We start from the raw sequence: 16909 nt of genomic DNA, 5'->3' as shown, positions 1-16909 counted from the left end.
GCCACATTATACTAATGATTTTTATGTGCAATATTTAGTTATCTGCTGCTACCATGAAGGCTCTAATGCATAAACAGGCTGACAGTGGCAACAGAATGCAATGTATGCACAACCATATCGCCTCAATAAATATAGAAACAACTCAAAGAGACGAAATACAATCAGGGGCGGCTGGCAACTAAGTGGTGGGTGGGTGCGTGCATGCAGGCAAGGCGAGCGGCTAATAATCAAAAATAACTCAGTTATGCAGTTACTAAATGAACTCCATGTGCTGTGCAGTTAACGGTGTTTTATTATATTTACAAAACATTACCTATCCACAGTGTGGACTTGGTATGTATTTGGAGTGTTGACTGAAGAAATGCTGCTCGTCTGTATTAGTCTGTTACATTAGTATTCTGCTTCTTCGTACCTGTGATGAATGTATTTTTGATTACTTTGGTAATTACATATTGTGTTACCTTATTTCCACTGCGGGGTTTTGACTGGAAGGCCTCCATTCAAGACTAAATGTCTTAATGCCCTTCATTGAGTGCGCTGCTTTTGTGCCTCCATCCTTAATGTGTCTGTTGGTGGTCACTGTGAGGCACTGCCTCATTTACAGCAGCCTTCACACATACAAACACGCTTACGTACATGCCCCCGACATGAAGGAAACACACATCCAATAAACTCCCACTGGCAACCTATTCACTTAGGCACATCCTGTTACGCACACCAGCACCCATCTACCTACAGTCACATTTTTCACTCTAGTACTCTTACACGCTCACACAAAGAACATGGAACTATGCATTCAAACACCATTAACTCGCTGTATAGAAACTCAAGTACACATACACACGCTCCCTAAATAAACACTCAAACACACACACACAATCTCCCCATCTAGACCCCGTAGCACGCATTCACAGATGCAGAAACACACACAAGCGAACCCCCTATAAACATCCAAACACGCACGACTCCCCACAAAGAGACCTAAGCAAACACACACAACCTTCCTGTAGACACCTAAGCACTGCCAGCGAGCTGTTTTTAGGAGTGGAGCATGGGCTGTCCAGTCTGGCAAACTGCCCTTACGGAACACACAATTTTCTCCAACAAACTTATAATATGTGCCCCCAAATCCACTTGGAGATGGCTGGAATAACTTGCTACATTCACTCAGTACAAGATGGGGCTGTTGTGAACACATTTTCAAAGACTGGAGTTATCTTTCCAGCTGCCCTTGTCCAGGTGCACTGAATTAAAAGGCAATATATGTGCAAAATGTAGCAGGTATTATTCAACAGCCTGAAAGTCCAGTTCATCAATCTCAGAAAAATAATAAAAGTGATATAGGGGCCTGACACAAATTCAGACCATTCACCAGCAGGTTTCTCATAGGTCTCAGCAGCAGGAGCATTAACCCACAATGCTGTCTTCCCTGTTTTCTTTTTGGGCGGTTTGATTTCTTGTATTTACTCACACTGGCCAGTATACAACATTAGTCCCCTTAGTATGTGCTTGTGCATTACACACCCGGCGCAGGCGCATTGTTGCAGGTTGAAGTCCTATAACAAAATAAAAATTGGCCCGGCAGGAAGCAGCGGCAACACAGTAAAGGGTGGGCAGATCAGCTCTTATTTTAGCTGACAATGCACAAGCAACGCTTCTAAAAGTACGGCGTCCAGGGCACGAGTCGGGTGTACATGCGGGTGGACAGCGTCTACCCACTATTTTCACAGGGTGAACGCCGTCCACCCTGCCAAGAAATTGGCCCCACTAAATAATGTGCTGAACTCGTCCATGTGTAATTTCCAAGCACCGAGACACTTTCAGCAGCGCCTGGACGTTGTCTGCTTTCCATCTGCAACAAGCAACAATTTGCAGGCAGGGACAGGGCTTTCTTATTTTAGCCTCCTGCTGGGCCCATAACAAAGGACTGCTTTTGTTTGAGTCTCCTGGCTGGGAGCAGTCAGGAGCCTCACGCCTAGAAGCAAATGCAGCAGAGGGGAACAAAGGTTAGCACATCACAGTACTTAAGAGACAGATTTTCACTTTGTTCAGGCTCTGTTTACTAGATATGCATGCACTGTAAAGAATGTCAGATGCGTTGCTCTATCCCAGTATTTACATAATACTAAATGTAATTTATATAGCGCTTACTACCCCTGAGGAGGCGTTGAAATAATTTAAGTACCAGTATTTTTTCTTGCATAGCGCTACTCATCCCAAAGCAGAGTGGTAGAGCTCTTTACATCACACCAACATATTAAAGTCAAGGCTTGAGATGCCACTTCCTATGATATCACTTCCTGCGATGCCACATGTAATGTCACGTGCGACGTGATGTCATGTGCAGTGACGTCATGCGTTGTGATGTCGCGCGACGTGATGTCACTTGCATACTGCCTATGTTAGTCCCCCCACTTCTTTTTTTAGGACTTGTGCCCTGACGGAGTCTATTTCTTGAGTAGATTATCAACACCAATTGCTCTAACTTTCTACAATGCGAGACCTATTGCATTGCAAATGCTTATTTATTCGATGATCGACTTTGGTGCTCAGTTTTAACAGGGAGAGATTCCTTTGTGGCATGCTGTTGTGAAATCTTGTTTTTCGGGGGGGGGGGGGATTCTCGGGAGCGAGGGCGGCTTTTCTCCACTAACCCTGCATTCCCTCTTTGTGTGTACAGGGAGTCAGCGAAGCGGGCTTGGTATGCGCTTCCCGCTTTTATGGAAGGGCTGGCCTTTTGTGTCTTTTGAAGGGGGGCGGCGGTAAAGACAAGACCTGACTGGGCCCCGGGCACAGGCTCGAGAATTTATTCACTGTGCGTGTCACCATGGTGGTCTCTGCTCCTTCGTTTACGGCACTTTCCCAGAAATCATATTCGTAGCTGCCAGTGCCAGGTGTTCCCGTGCCATGTGTGACACATTCTGCCCAACCGCCAGTCCCCTTCTGGTACTTGTAGTTTTGTATGTTCCTACAATTTCCAGCATGCAGTGAGATGTTAACAAACAGGACGTTTTCACTGTGCGTCGCCGGGGCCCAGAGCCCCCAGGGTCCCATTGAACCATGGCAATTGTTGTGTTTTACCGCCCCAGCAGCAGTGATAGAGGCACTTGTCCTTGGTTTGCACCCAGGCGCATGGCATCCTTCCTTGCCCCTCTACGGATGGGTGTGTGGATCTGTGTGTTCACAGAGGCAGATGGTGAAATCCTCACCCAGTACTGGATTCCTAAACAACCGCATTTTGCATTCTGATTATTTGAGCTCTCACTTTTAACGGGGACTGTGAAAAAAGTCAACACGTTGCGGAATGTAAACTGCTGTTACCAAAAAACACAGGACTTGCTGAAGGTGCCATTCATGGCAGTGAAAATAAAAGAGGCCCAATATTACGTTATTTAGAGCAACAATGCTAACACATATACATCCATCTATTGGATACTGCAGTGCAAATGTCAAATTCCATTTTATGACCACATATGACATGAGAATAACAATGTCTGCGGCATCAGCCACTGTATGTGTCCGTGACTTTACAAAGGAACGCAGCTCTGCTGATGGTCAGATGGCCCCTTGAGAGTGATTTACCTCAGTGTACAGATGTTACACCTTGCGCCCTGGGATTGGGTAAATGTTTTTAAACAAATGCAGATTAACGCTCTGATTAGCTGTGTTGGGGTGCATATGAATGTAGGTATGGCAGTGTATGCAGGAGTAAGCTGTATAGTTTGCTTCTTTTCTCCTTCAAATGTCCCTCTCCTCTGAGCACACCCTACGGCCTACGCTGACTCATGCATGTTTACCCCATTCTCTATTAATGTATTTCTGCAGATTGCCCACAGCTCATATACAAGATCACAATCTCCCATCCTCCACCCAGAAGTCATACCTATGCAACCTAACAATACCTAATCTTCTCTAACTCATCTGTTTCATCCAGTGTGCTGCCCAGCATAAAGCGCTAGGGGTAGTAAGTGCTATATGCAGGCATTCCAATTATATATATATATAATATATATACAAAAGTGTGTTTGTGGGATTGTATGGAATTTTTTTAGAGAATTTGAGTGCATGAACGACTATATCATTATTAAGTGTACGAGTAAATCAGTTTGTGAGCGTGTTTATGGGTATATGTAGCCATCTATATGAGTGAATGTATATAGGAATGCACCAGCTGTATGTAGGCCCGACACAAAGGTTTTAAGATAACATGCTAATCATGGTGCTTAAGCCACTGTTTTTATGACGCTTACACTGAATAGAAATATCAATGCAAACATTACGTTCTTAATATATATGTACATGAAGAATGTCTCTGAGTGACCGCATGGGCATAGGTAAGCAGTGTTGGGTGTGCATCGGAGTACGGTAATAGTTTATTAGAAATGATCGACTTGCGTGATCTTTGAGCGGCCTGACTTTTTAGCTCACATCAGTTGGTATTATAAAGCTTGAAATATTGTCCCATTTGGAGTCTAGTCGCGAGTGCGCAGGGCTACAGGCTGAAAGGTCACGCAAGGTTCAATATGCCACACATGACAGGGGGGCACTTTGAAATCCCATCTGTGTACTGTAACGTAAATAACTGTAAAATTCCAATTGCCACAATGAAATGTGAAGGAAACGTAAGATGTTACACTGAAAATCACATGCTGTCCTGTACAGAATAAACTGAAAGCGCCGAGTACGGGTGTTTTTGGTTTGTGTGTGGGGCGGGGGTGGGGGGGGGGCAATCTCCTGTCTCCATGTAGCCACCCACTCACCCGTCCCTGTCCCCGCCCTGCCCAGGTATGCAGGGATCAGGTTGCAAGCCGCCCAGGTACGGCTCCACCCTCACCCCTCCTCCCGATGGCGCTTTCTTTCAGTCCCCACATCACTAGCATTCCACCTTAACCTGGCCGGCGCTACCTGTTAAGGTGGCAGTGTGTGAGGGGCTGGCCCGCCCTGTCCTGGTGTCAGTTGCTAGGGAGGGGAGCGCCCAGTATGTTGGATAGTCAGCCAGCCTGCCTCCAACGCCCCGGGGCCTGAACACACGTCGAGGGCCTGTGGGGAGGCGTGAGGGGTACCGAGGGTTGTCAGCTCTGCCCCCACACCACCGAAGAACTGTTTGGCACGGCGCTTGGGGCCGCTTGAGCCAGCTTGGCACGGAGCCCAGCTACTAGGAAGAAGTGTAAGACAGGAGGTAGGGTGATTCCAGCCTCACGCCTGGGAGAAGTGAGGCGAGATAGACACAGTGCCACTCCCGGAAGCTGCGAGCTTAGGACCACCGCCACACTCCCAGCGGAGGCGCGGAGATCCACGCTCCCTTCCGGGCTAGAGCCGGGGTGGTTATGACTGAGTGAGAGACACTTGTAGAGCGCGCACCGCGGACTGACTGCCCTCTCCAGAGAGGGCCACACGGCCTAGGCGCTCACCCTCTCATACCTCCACCATGCAGGACGGCGGCACCTTCCTCATGTCGGCTCTGCAGCCCAACATGGACACCTCTTCCCTGGCGCTGCCCTCCGACCACCAGCTGGACCAGCGGGACCGCGAACAGCTGAAGAGCGCCCGCGTGCAGGAGCAGGTGCGGCTGCGCATGCTGCAGAAGGGGCCGCCGCGGGCCAACGGCGCGGCGCAGACCTACGCAGGTGAGTGCACGCCTGGGGCAGGGGGCAGCACTGCCCGGGGAGGGCCATGGCGGGGAGGGGGCTTCATAATGGGGACGGGGACTGGGGTGGGGTGGAAGGTAAGGAGAACACGGGGTGGAGGGCTGCCTATCAAGCTGCTTGGAGTGAATATACTGTGATTGTGTTAAATTGTATAGGGACACACGTATGACAGGTGTCATGCACAGGATGACAGAGCAGTATTCAGTCAATTGTTTTGCATAGAGTGGACATCATCCCAAGGCATGTGTCAGTGCTTTACTCAGGGAAGCATTTGTATATCTCACAGGTTAGGCGAGGAGTATATACAATGCATAGTCATTTAAAAAAGAGAGAAAAATGCAATAATCCAAAAATGTCTAACTTGTATGTACAGTAATTTTTTTAGTACCATCCAGTTAAAGGGTGAGGATGGGGCAGTCCTAGTTTATTGTTATCAATATAAACGTGCGTATCTGTAAGGGAGAATGAATGATGGGTGTGGTGGTGGTCTGGGCGGTATGATTATATATTGTGACCAAGCTGTCCACTCAGCCTGATACATGATGTGGGGGGGAGGGGCGTGTTACACAACACAGCGCCAGGTAGGCCACGAAGCTCTAAACGTGAAGGCCTGTTTGGGTTCATGCTGCACTGCAATTTCCTGATAGAAAGATTATTTGTTAGGAAAGGTCAGGGACGTGATCCCAATGACATGGGGGAAGGGCCAGCCCAATCCAACATGGCCCCAGAGGCGTGGCCGGGTCTTCTATGAGGCGGGGCAGGGCACCGCTCCGTCGTCTGTCATGTCCCTTCCCCAGAGATATTTGTCTTGTGCCGGGTCTTTTGTCCTGATGACACCATTGTTTTTGGTATCTAACACTCTGAGCTGCTTTACATTGATTTTTTTTTGCAGTGGGAGAGGAACGGTTGGTCACTGCAGGGTCATAATGCAGGCCAGCCCTCAGCCCTGTGACTCAAAGTAACCCAGCCGTTAAGGGCGGGCCCGCCAACCCTTCAGACGAGTCCCATTCAGCCCAAAGCTTATACATATTTGTGAGATAAGGGACACTTACGGGCCCCCCATTACTTTCTGCAGGGGGACCCATCATTTTTTGTTTGTTGCGCCTCTGGGCCAGTGGCCTGCTCTCTGGGAAGCACGCTTGATGCAGATATTGTTGCCGCCGTTCCCAGAGAAAAATACCACCCATTTTTTTACTTTTCAATATTCTGCAAAGGGCCAGACATCATACTTAAATAAAACTGTATAGAGAAACTTCTGTGTTCATTTTCAACTTAGCTTTTCAGTCTTTAAGTTAAATATCAACCAGGGATCATTAAGGCAGCTATGGAACACATTTTGGAGTGCGTTTCCTGATACTTACTCTTTAAAGTACGAAGTAATAAGGTGAAAAACTCTGGAATAGATGTTCTAGAACCTGTATTTAACGAGGATAAGTAATGCTGCCAATCTCGAACACTGGTTGCGTCATCTTCGTCGTTGGCAGTGACATCATCTATGACTGTCAGCGACGAGGCCATCCCAATTGTAAGGCTTTTCCCCTTTGCTCGTATGACTTCACCGACTTGACCCACAATCCTCTTAAGGACTGCTTGAACGATGACATCATGGCTGTGTCATATCCTCTTTCAGTGTGTGTGCTCAGCATTTCACCATAGATAAAGCAACGCCTGCCCCAGACACAGAGGTAGAGCTGCTCACTGGGGTCGAGGGGAAGGCCGGGGCAGAGTCAGCCACAGACCAGTCACTCTGTTAGAAAAGCTGCCATGTCTCGCAGGCTGGCACATATGGTTCCAAATCCGGCCCGATGTTACCCGGAAGGGTAGGGCAGGGCAGGCCAGTGACGCTGTCGTCTGTAGAACTGTTGATACCAGTGTGTACTTCTCCGGCCTCCAAAGAAATCATTAACCCCCTAATCTCGAATGCACCGGCTTGGGTAGCTAGAAAGCCGAAGTCCACAGCGTGTGGTAGCGATTTCTCCTGCAGCTTCCTACACACAGCACGCCCTACGCAGGCTGCTGCTGACGCCTGCTGTGCAGGGCCGGGCTGGGAACCCAAAGCTCCCGTGGCAAATTTTGTCAGACCCCCTCTCAACCCCTCCCCCTCCCCCCCACGACCCGTACGGTGCATAGCGCGTGAGTCCGGCCACTACAAAGGGGATTTTGTGGTGGAAGGAAGAAATGGCGCATACTACAACACATTTATCACTGTATATCTGTAGTTTAGAGTGTTATTGCTCTACTAGGCTTCTAGGTTCCAGGATGGGTGGTAGCTCATTGGCGGTTGGGGACTGTCTTGTGTGGTTGTATAAGCTGTCTTCTCTGATGGAAATAAATCTACCTGGAATCCACCGGATGTGCCTCTTGTGCTTACTTCAATATCCAATTGTATTAGCATAGTAAATGATCTGTGTATCAGGATAGGACAATCTTTGTTGGGGCTCTTCAATGATTCCCTCACCGTCATCCTCCAACAGTGTCCCTCATCTCTCCATAGCCTCTCTCTCACACATGTATTTAATTTGTTTTATAGCACCTCTCATACCAATGTAGGGTGTTGGAGCACTTCACATCACACACACACTGAAGAAGAATCATACATGTGTAAATCAGTGTATAGACAATGGTACATAAGGCAAAGGAGCCTACAAGCTACTGTAGGATACACATGCCATCCATACTGGCATGTATATTTTAAAAGTGCTTGGTCTGGAGAAGCACAAGCTCAGGATTCAGAAGATAACACAATGGTTAGGGTAGACTTTAATAATAAGAATGCATTTATACCCAAACAAACCTTTTTTAGCATCATCAGGATAATTAAAGACTGGGGAAAAAATATAACTTTTTAACCTGTACCATGCAGCTTGCAAGCAGCTCTTTGATGGCAGTTCATAGCTCACTGTGCTATATTACGAGTGTAACTTATGAACTGCACAGTAACAAAAAGATCTCTTTGACAAAAGCAGTAACCCACTGAGTTAAGCACATAAAATATTGTTCTTTGATATGCATGGTACATGTTCTTTGAGGTAGGCATATAAACCCTTTGCACTACTTTAGATGCCACTAGACAAAACTCATCTCTATCCAGCAGGTGCATTAATCACCAGAGTTAACTTGACACTTGTATTGTTGCCCGCAAACTGTTGAACATACAAGGAACTTTGCAGTGCTTTTAAAATAGCTGCATTGCTACAAAACCGGCCCTCACTAACAAAACCGCCCCCCCCCCCCACCCTTCCAGCCTCCAGGGGAAACGCCTGATTCCAGTGTGACCTTGCGGCTGGGCCCTGTGCTCTGGAGCTTGCATGGTCTCTGTGTACAAGGTGGGCTTGATGAAAGTCAGAGGTCACTTGAGTACCTAGTGAGTCAGTGATGGAAACGTGCCACAGTGCAGGCTTCCCTTCCAAGCTCAAGTTAAGGAGGAGCAGGCTGCTGGGTTCCCAAGGACGGCTTCTAATAATGCCCTAGTTTCAGTGGCATAACACCAAATTATGCCTCCACGTAGAATGTGTTGAGGGGCCCTTAAGTCTCCCATAGCTCTGCACCCTGGTCAGGCAACAGGAATAGAAGACAAGTTTCACGATTGCATGGCAGCAATTGGGAGCTGGATGTCACAAAATTACCTGAAATTGAATACTGGAAAGACCGAGGTCATCTTATTTGGCAATGATCCTAATTTCTGGACCCCCAGGTGGTGGCCAGAAGATATGGGGAGTCTTCCAATCCCCGTCAGGAAGGTGAAGAACCTGGGAGTCTTAATTGACGAGAGACTCAACTTTGGGTACCAAGTCAATACAGTGGCATCTTCAGTCCACTTCTTAATCAGAATGATTTAAAAAGTTCTTCCTTTTCTGCCAACTAATAGCAAGCGGACTATTGTCACTGCGCTCATCATGTCCAGACTGGATTACTGCTACAGCCTGTATTTTAATATACAGGAACGTTTTTTGAATACATTGCAACTGCTGCAAAATGCAGCAGCAAGACTGATTACTGGTACTCCCAAATATGCCTCCATTTCTAAGGAAATGAAAAAACTTCACTGGCTGCCGGTTAGGAAACGGATGCTCTTAAAGGCATTGTACACCGTGTACAAGGCACTTCATGGTATAGGCCCAGACTTCTTAAAATGGCAAATGCAGTGGTATATACCAAGAAGAACCCTGCGCTCCGGTGGAGCCAAGTTAGTGATAGTGCCATCCATTAAAAAATCCTCTTGGGAGGAAGAAGCTTTACGGTGTGCGCTGCTAAGGCCTGGAATGATCTTCCATTGAATCTGAGAAAGGCCCGGACCTCCTCACTTTTTGGAGAGGATTGAAAACCTGGCTCTTTACGCTTTAATCCTGTTCTCCTATCTTAATTTCTCAGAGAGTTAGTGGTCAGCGGCAGGACACCTTCGGGTAATCGCCACGCTTTATAAATAGCGACAACATAACATAACATATTCATTGACCTTTGCCTGAGTTGGCTCCCTTGAAGCATTGGGGCCCCCCTATAGAGTTTGAGGCCCCTTGCGCCACAGGAACCTGCGTTACACCCCTGCCAGATTTGCAAGTTTCCCTACTGAGCTGCTGTTATGTGCTCTAGATGGCATGGCCTCATTCTAAGTTAAAACGATCTCAAGTTGCGCAGTTTGGTAAATAGCTGGAGTTAACAACGGTTGTGATTAGTTGAATCCTTTGGCGAGATTCTAATCAAATTATTGGATAATGGCCATTTGAAGTGAACTGAATATTGGGTTCTAACCACTTGGTTCAAAAGTATTTTCAAAAGCTTTCTTTAAAAGGGACGTCATATATCCCTACCCATTTCTTCCTCCTTTCACATCCTCTTCTTCCCTTTCAGCCATGGAATCTCTCATCCTTGCCCATTTCCCTCCTTTCTCTACGTTCTCTTGCTCAGTTAACAGGACGCCACCCCACCATTGGCTCTTTCTATTACTAACAACAAGTAATTCTAACCAGTTAATTCAAAGAAGTAAATGATCTGGCGCTTAGAAGACCTAGGATTCGTGCTTTGCCTTTGAGGTGGAGTGAAGGATGCTCCATGTTGCAAGGTCTCGCTGAGAGGTGGAATTAAAGAGGCACTTGGTTGCAATCACAACCCCAAACTCTGAGGACATTCCCCAATAGACATTTTTCTGTGATGTATGCTTGCTGATTCGTCTTGACCATCTTTACTCATTCTCCAGCCTGAAGATCTACCAGAGCCATTGAAAAGTAAAGAGTCTTGTTAACCATGCTTGCTGGCACAATATATGAGCCTTCTGCCCCCTTTGTTGTAACTCTCAGAGGACACACATTCGGGTCCCAGGGTTCTCTTGATAGGTCTCGTTTCTGTCCAGTTTCTAAAAACTGGTGAGAGTTGCGAGCAACTATTCCTTGCCCCAAGCTAAACTTACAGTCACACCATCGCTACAGCCACAGGAATCCCTGTTGGCTCCACATCTGCATCTAAACAAATAGGGCCCGATTCACAGAACTAACTTAAGACAAAATCCTAAACTTACTACCATTTTCATATTCACAGAAGGCACTTACTCATTTTGGTATTCACAGAAGACACTTACTCATTTCGGTATTCACAGAAGTTAGGAGTCCTAACTTAGGACTCCTAAATGCCTTCTGTGAATACCGAAAGTCTTAAAATTAGTATTTTTCTCAGTTTAGGAGTCCTAAAGTTAGGACTCCTAACTTTACTACTACTAAACTGAGAAAAATCCTAATTTTAAGGCTTTTGGTATTCACAGAAGGCATTTAGGAGTTCTAAAGTTAGGAGTCCTAACTTTACACTACTAAATTGAGAAAAATCCTAATTTTAAGACTTTCGGTATTCACAGAAGGCATTTAGGAGTCCTAAAGTTAGGAGTCCTAACTATACTACTACTAAACTGAGAAAAATCCTAATTTTAAGACTTTCGGTATTCACAGAAGGCATTTAGGAGTCCTAAAGTTAGGACTCCTAACTTCTGTGAATACCGAAATGAGTAAGTGCCTTCTGTGAATACCAAAATGAGTAAGTGCCTTCTGTGAATACGAAAATGGTAGTAAGTTTAGGATTTTGTCTTAAGTTAGTTCTGTGAATCGGGCCCATATTGTCTATCTGAACTGGATTCTGTACTTATAGGTCTGGCTACCATAGGCCGAATAGCTGCTCAGAAAAGGTCCTTGGGCCTTGCTGGGACACTTGGTCCTTTGCCCTTGAAATTTGGACACAAGTTCCAATGATATTTTTGATTGTCATGAGTAATGGTTAGGGCTAGCAAGGAAACTCAAAAATGTGTTTCCTCAGCTACTGCAGCTTGTAGATAAAAAGAATTAGGCTGTTTCAGAGGGCCAGCCTAGCGCTTTGGAATGGGCTCTGGGTAACCAAGGAACTTGAAGCTATAGGGAAGGGGATAAGTAAGTTTCTTGTTCAGTTTTTGATGCAACTTACCAATGTAGGACCTGCAATACAATACTGATAAGGGTTGTATGACTCCCAGCGGGCAGAAGCATATGTGAGCTGTGACAGAGGTTAGGTGGACCTATTTGGGGTAGGAAAAAGTGTCTTTTGTCAGTACTGGGGGGGAAGAGGGATCTCAGCAGGTTGAGTCACGCATTGCAAAATTGCAGCTCTGCACTTTGTAGCTTGCTCATGCAGTCCTCTAAATAGTCTCCACTGTACCCCCCTGAGACATGAATCACACTCTTTAGGCGGAGCCGGTAAGCTGACTAGGACTTGATACATTCTTCTCCAGCTGGCATAGCTCCTTGTCCTCAAGGCAATTTTCAGCTGGCAGCAGACTGTTCTCTCAGGCAGGACGTCCTTCCAGCTTGTACACCATTCCACATCCTGACCTGAGCTCAGGTGCACAAGTCCCTTAGGCCAAGGATGAGATCAAATATTTCACAAGTACTGGACCTGCTAGCACATGTTCAGTTCTGAGGAGCTGGACGGCGATCCCTTTCAATCACAGGCAGTGCATTCTTTGACTACTGTGCCAGCAGTTTGTATGGGGCAAGGGAAGGTTTGTTGGATCTGTTGGCTTTTCGGTAGCTGATACAATGGACCTGGTTTCATCTACAGCTGGTTTTTGATTTGACCTGCAGGCAAACCAACTGCAGAATATCTTCTGAAGGCATAACGTGGGAAACAGGCCCACATAAGTCTTCTAGGGAATTTGTGTATGGTCATTTGTGCCTTTGACCCTCCAGAGAGGAACCAAGCTACAAGGAACTTACTGAAGACACACGGATGCGTCAAAGGGGCATTAGGGCAACATGGCCGAAGTATCTCATGCTAGAAGGCATGATTTCCGGAATGCATGTGCCCGTATTTGCCACTTACACATGACAGAGTAAATGTAGTACAAGAGTCACCAGGTTAGAGAAAAAGGCTTTACCCAAACTATCAAATCACCCTAACCAACCAGACACTCGCCCCTAAATTGTACATCAGTGATGGCCCTTAGTAGATCTTTAGTTCAGGGTCCACCAGATAAAATTGATTGCAGCAGGAGAACATTTTGGGTGTGAAGCTGAAACGTCGTATGATGGTAGGTATGGTACATGGACCTCGGTACCATCATCGTCAGACACACCATAGTGAGTCTGATGTTAGGGGAAACTGATGGGCGAATTGTGTTAGACTCTGCCCACTGCTCGTGGTCTCCAGTGGAAAGATCGTATTGTGTTGCATGTGATGTTATTTGTGTCCAGTGTGGGGACTGAGCTGGCTCAAGGATGCAAGAATTGTTTCATGCTAATTGTCTTTGATTCAAAAGCTGATGGTACTTATCTGTAATTTATTTTCAGAGCTGGGTCTTTTGTTTAGCAGACAATCCATACTACTGTTTATTTACTTTTGATGCAATTGACCTCGCCCACATTTGAGGGCTTGTCAAATGCAAGCACTGGAGCCAAGGTCTGTTAAACAATGTTGTAATGGCAGACAGGTAATCAGCAGCAGAGGCCTCCTGCCTCCAGGTCCCTGTTAGTGCTAAATGACTTGCATTGGGCGCTGCTTCCAGCAGTGCTGTGGTTCCTCCAAGCAGTGTCCTGTCAGTGGTACATAGAGGGGCTCTGAAGCTGTCTTTCAGCTGTGCTCTTCTCTCAATGCTGTATTACGACACATTGCCTTGCCGCAAGCACCACACCCTGTGGGACTCCGCACAGCTGCGCCCCTCTACACGGCGGGTTTCCTCACCTCACCCACTCCTCCACACAGTTTCTTTACAGTAGTAGCTGCAGTCACCTTCTTTTTGCTGCAATAAGTCACACAGGGATCCTAGTGCTTGAGCGGACTAGGATTAATAAATGTTTGATGCTGGCAACCAGCCACACTTTATGTATCTGGTGATCAGCTTCATCGGCTCCAGTTTCCTGACTGCTGATGGCACTTTAAAGGAGGTTGGGACCATAGCTCTTCAGAAGATGCAACAATAAGGAACACCATGCTGTCTCTTCATTGAGATCCAATGGGATAATGCCGCAACCAATTACTGACCAGTATATCACGAGGCAATGAAAGAAAACTTCCCAAGGTTACCCAGAGTTAGTGGGAGAGGCATGATAGCTGTTCTCCATCCTCGTGTGCATCCTACTCCTCCAACTGGATGCATGGACAAGGCTGGAAGCACTGACCTGGGGGAGATACGTCTGGCAGTCATAGGGAAACAGCCTGGTAGCGTTTATAGTAGTTTTCCCTATCTGTTCTAATAGTATGCAGGGTGCACGCTTGTGGGTCAGGGTGGAGTGGTTTCATCTGTCTGGAAGCATATATTAATGGCTCCTGTTTCACAGACCCAGTATGCAAAATGTGGGACGTTGTGGAAGACACTGACATTTCTGAAAGGGAATAACGTTGCCTGTAGTGAAGAAATGTTGGCAACCCTCACTACAGTGCGGAAGTACCTCAAATAAAAAGAGTGTATAATGCCGTTTGTGAGGTGGGTGCTGATGGATAAGTGAGTTTGGTGCATGATGTCAGCCTATCTTCTATAAGAAAGGGCAGCTTTGCTGACTTCAGATAGGGCAGTATTGAACAGAAGAGGTGTCAGTTGCACATCCACCCTACTCCAAAGTTAATAGGCACGCAAGCAACTTGGACATGTGGAATACTGCAGTATTTGTTATGCATTATATTCAGTGGCTTAGGGTGTGGAGGCTTCTCCCTGTCACTTGGTTACGTGGCATGTTATGTCCTGCTGATCTCTAATAGGTGTGTGATTGTTAAAATGTTTGTGTCAAGGTTGGGCTGGCCCAGCTCCTCCTTGCTGTTTCCCACCAGACTTGCTGATAATGCAGTTCCTGTTCTCAGTGTTTTATCACACACAGGCTAGGGACGAAGGCAACCACATATTTCTGCGACCATTATATGTACCCATCAACCCACTGAGTGTTTGGAGCAGGCGTAGCGAGAACTTAAAAACACTCGGTTCTGCAGTCTTGACTAAACCAAGGGACCAATTCACAAAAGCATTCACAAGTGCGTGGCATAGTACTTCTGTCGTACTACTTCACACACTCTTGAATGCCTTTTGCGAATTGGCCCCTGTACATCTGAAATGCGAATATTTAGGGCCTATTCATATATATTCATTAAAACTATACAAGACTGTGCCCTCTTTTGTACTTTTACTAATAGAGATTTGGACAAGTCTATGGTCAATTCACAAAAGCAATGCTGAGTATTATGTTTATGTGAGGTAGTACTACTCGACTACTACCTCACGTTCTCAGAAATGTCTTTGTAAACTAGCCCCTTAGCTTCCTTGTAGACACTCAATGGCTGCTGTTGCAAAGAGGAACACAAAAAGGGATACTGGGTGCTCGAATATAACATTCAGCATCGATGCAGGAGTAACACAGACTGCATCACTGTGGCTTTGAAGTCTATAGTGGAATGTTGAGATTAGCAATGACATTTTTGTTGATGTGGGTGACATTTGGAAAATGGACCAATGTTTTTGAAAAGAAATAGCTCCTTATTTGATATATAGGAGTGTATATGCTTAGGGATAGACGATGTTCGCTTACACGCAGCTTGCCCTCTATTGGGGAGTCACTGAACTGACAGCACGCATCCTTCGAGCATGGCTGCCATTGATTCATTATCTCATTTTTGAGGCATTGCATGGATTTAACAGAAGTGCTTGGGTTGGTAGACTTCACCTCTAGTGGTACAGAAAAAGCAAGTATACTGTATTTACGGTAGTCCGTAACTGCCCAGAAAGAATGCCCTAAAACTGGAAGAAAGACTAATCCCTTGAGTTCAAAGCAGAGTTTATACACCAGGCCACCCAAGGCCAAGGTATGTGTTATTAAATCCTGAAAGCTTCCACCTGGTTGCCACAGTCAACCAGGCATAAAAGCAAACAGCGGGACATTTTGAGGGGGAGCAAGGAAAATTGAGGGGCAAACATTTTTACAAATATAGCTCCAAATTTTCGGTCTTGTATATCTGAATTGGGTTTAATGAGGAAGAGAATGACATGCCAGGGCCTTCATTGCTGTGCGCTAAGGTTTGATGAGAAGGAGAGTATAAAACCTTCACATCCAGTGACAAGCATTTGGATTCGGTGAGGAGGACAGAGACATGTCTGCACTGACAATGACATGTTTTAGGATTGAATATGGAAGAAAAAGAAACGCCTTTAGCTCCTGTAAATGGCTTTGGAATTGGATATGGAGTAAAGGGGCGGGTCATTTCTCCAGTGACTGCATTAGGATTGGGCTAGGATACGAACAGACCTGTGACATGCTTTTGGATTGGGTTTGTGTTAAAACGAAGAATGATGCGCTGGCAAGTCTTGTAGAATAGGTTGTAGATTTATTCTTGAGATTACTTCTTAGGTTACAGGATGTTGGTCTGATGCATAAAAGTGCCCCACCAGGAGCAGCCTCCTCGCTGCTCAGCCCTTCCACACCAACTGATTCACCCTTCAATACAAACACACTGAACATTCTAAATGACCTCACCATAGGCTGAGCAGCAAGGCAGAGAACCTCAATAGGGAGGATGCATTGAGTAACAAGTACATTACAACAGTTTGCAGGAGAGGAATACGTCTTAAACCCCCCTCCCCCCCCCCCCACTCGGGCTCGCAGATTTTATAAGGAGGGTAGTGGCAGTCCTCACCTCCAATTATGGCCACTTGTAGGATGGGCATACTTATTCATTTTATTTACTTTTACAATTTTATCAAGTTTACACTTGGCCCCAAAAGGTGCCAGGGTGCTGTCCATCAGAAACAGGAAATGTATCAACTACAAATA

The 16909-nt window shown here is 46.2% G+C and overlaps 1 protein-coding gene across 2 annotated transcripts in view; it reads left to right on the top strand.

Moving 5' to 3' along the window:
• PKP3 (plakophilin 3) overlaps window positions 1-16909 on the top strand; it is a 160891-nt gene that overhangs the window by 43892 nt on the left and 100090 nt on the right. For both annotated transcript variants that reach the window (XM_085644954.1, XM_085644955.1), the window contains exon 2: window positions 5435-5627. In XM_085644954.1, coding sequence (XP_085501080.1) covers window positions 5435-5627 — 193 coding nt within the window. The remainder of the gene's footprint in view (window positions 1-5434; window positions 5628-16909) is intronic.

This window comes from Triturus cristatus, chromosome 3_1, assembly GCF_964204655.1.
Source record: "Triturus cristatus chromosome 3_1, aTriCri1.1, whole genome shotgun sequence".
In the NCBI taxonomy this organism is placed as follows: Eukaryota; Metazoa; Chordata; class Amphibia; order Caudata; family Salamandridae; genus Triturus; species Triturus cristatus.
The sequence above is the reverse complement of the archived record's forward strand: the minus strand, read 5'-3'. Positions and strand labels throughout refer to the sequence as shown.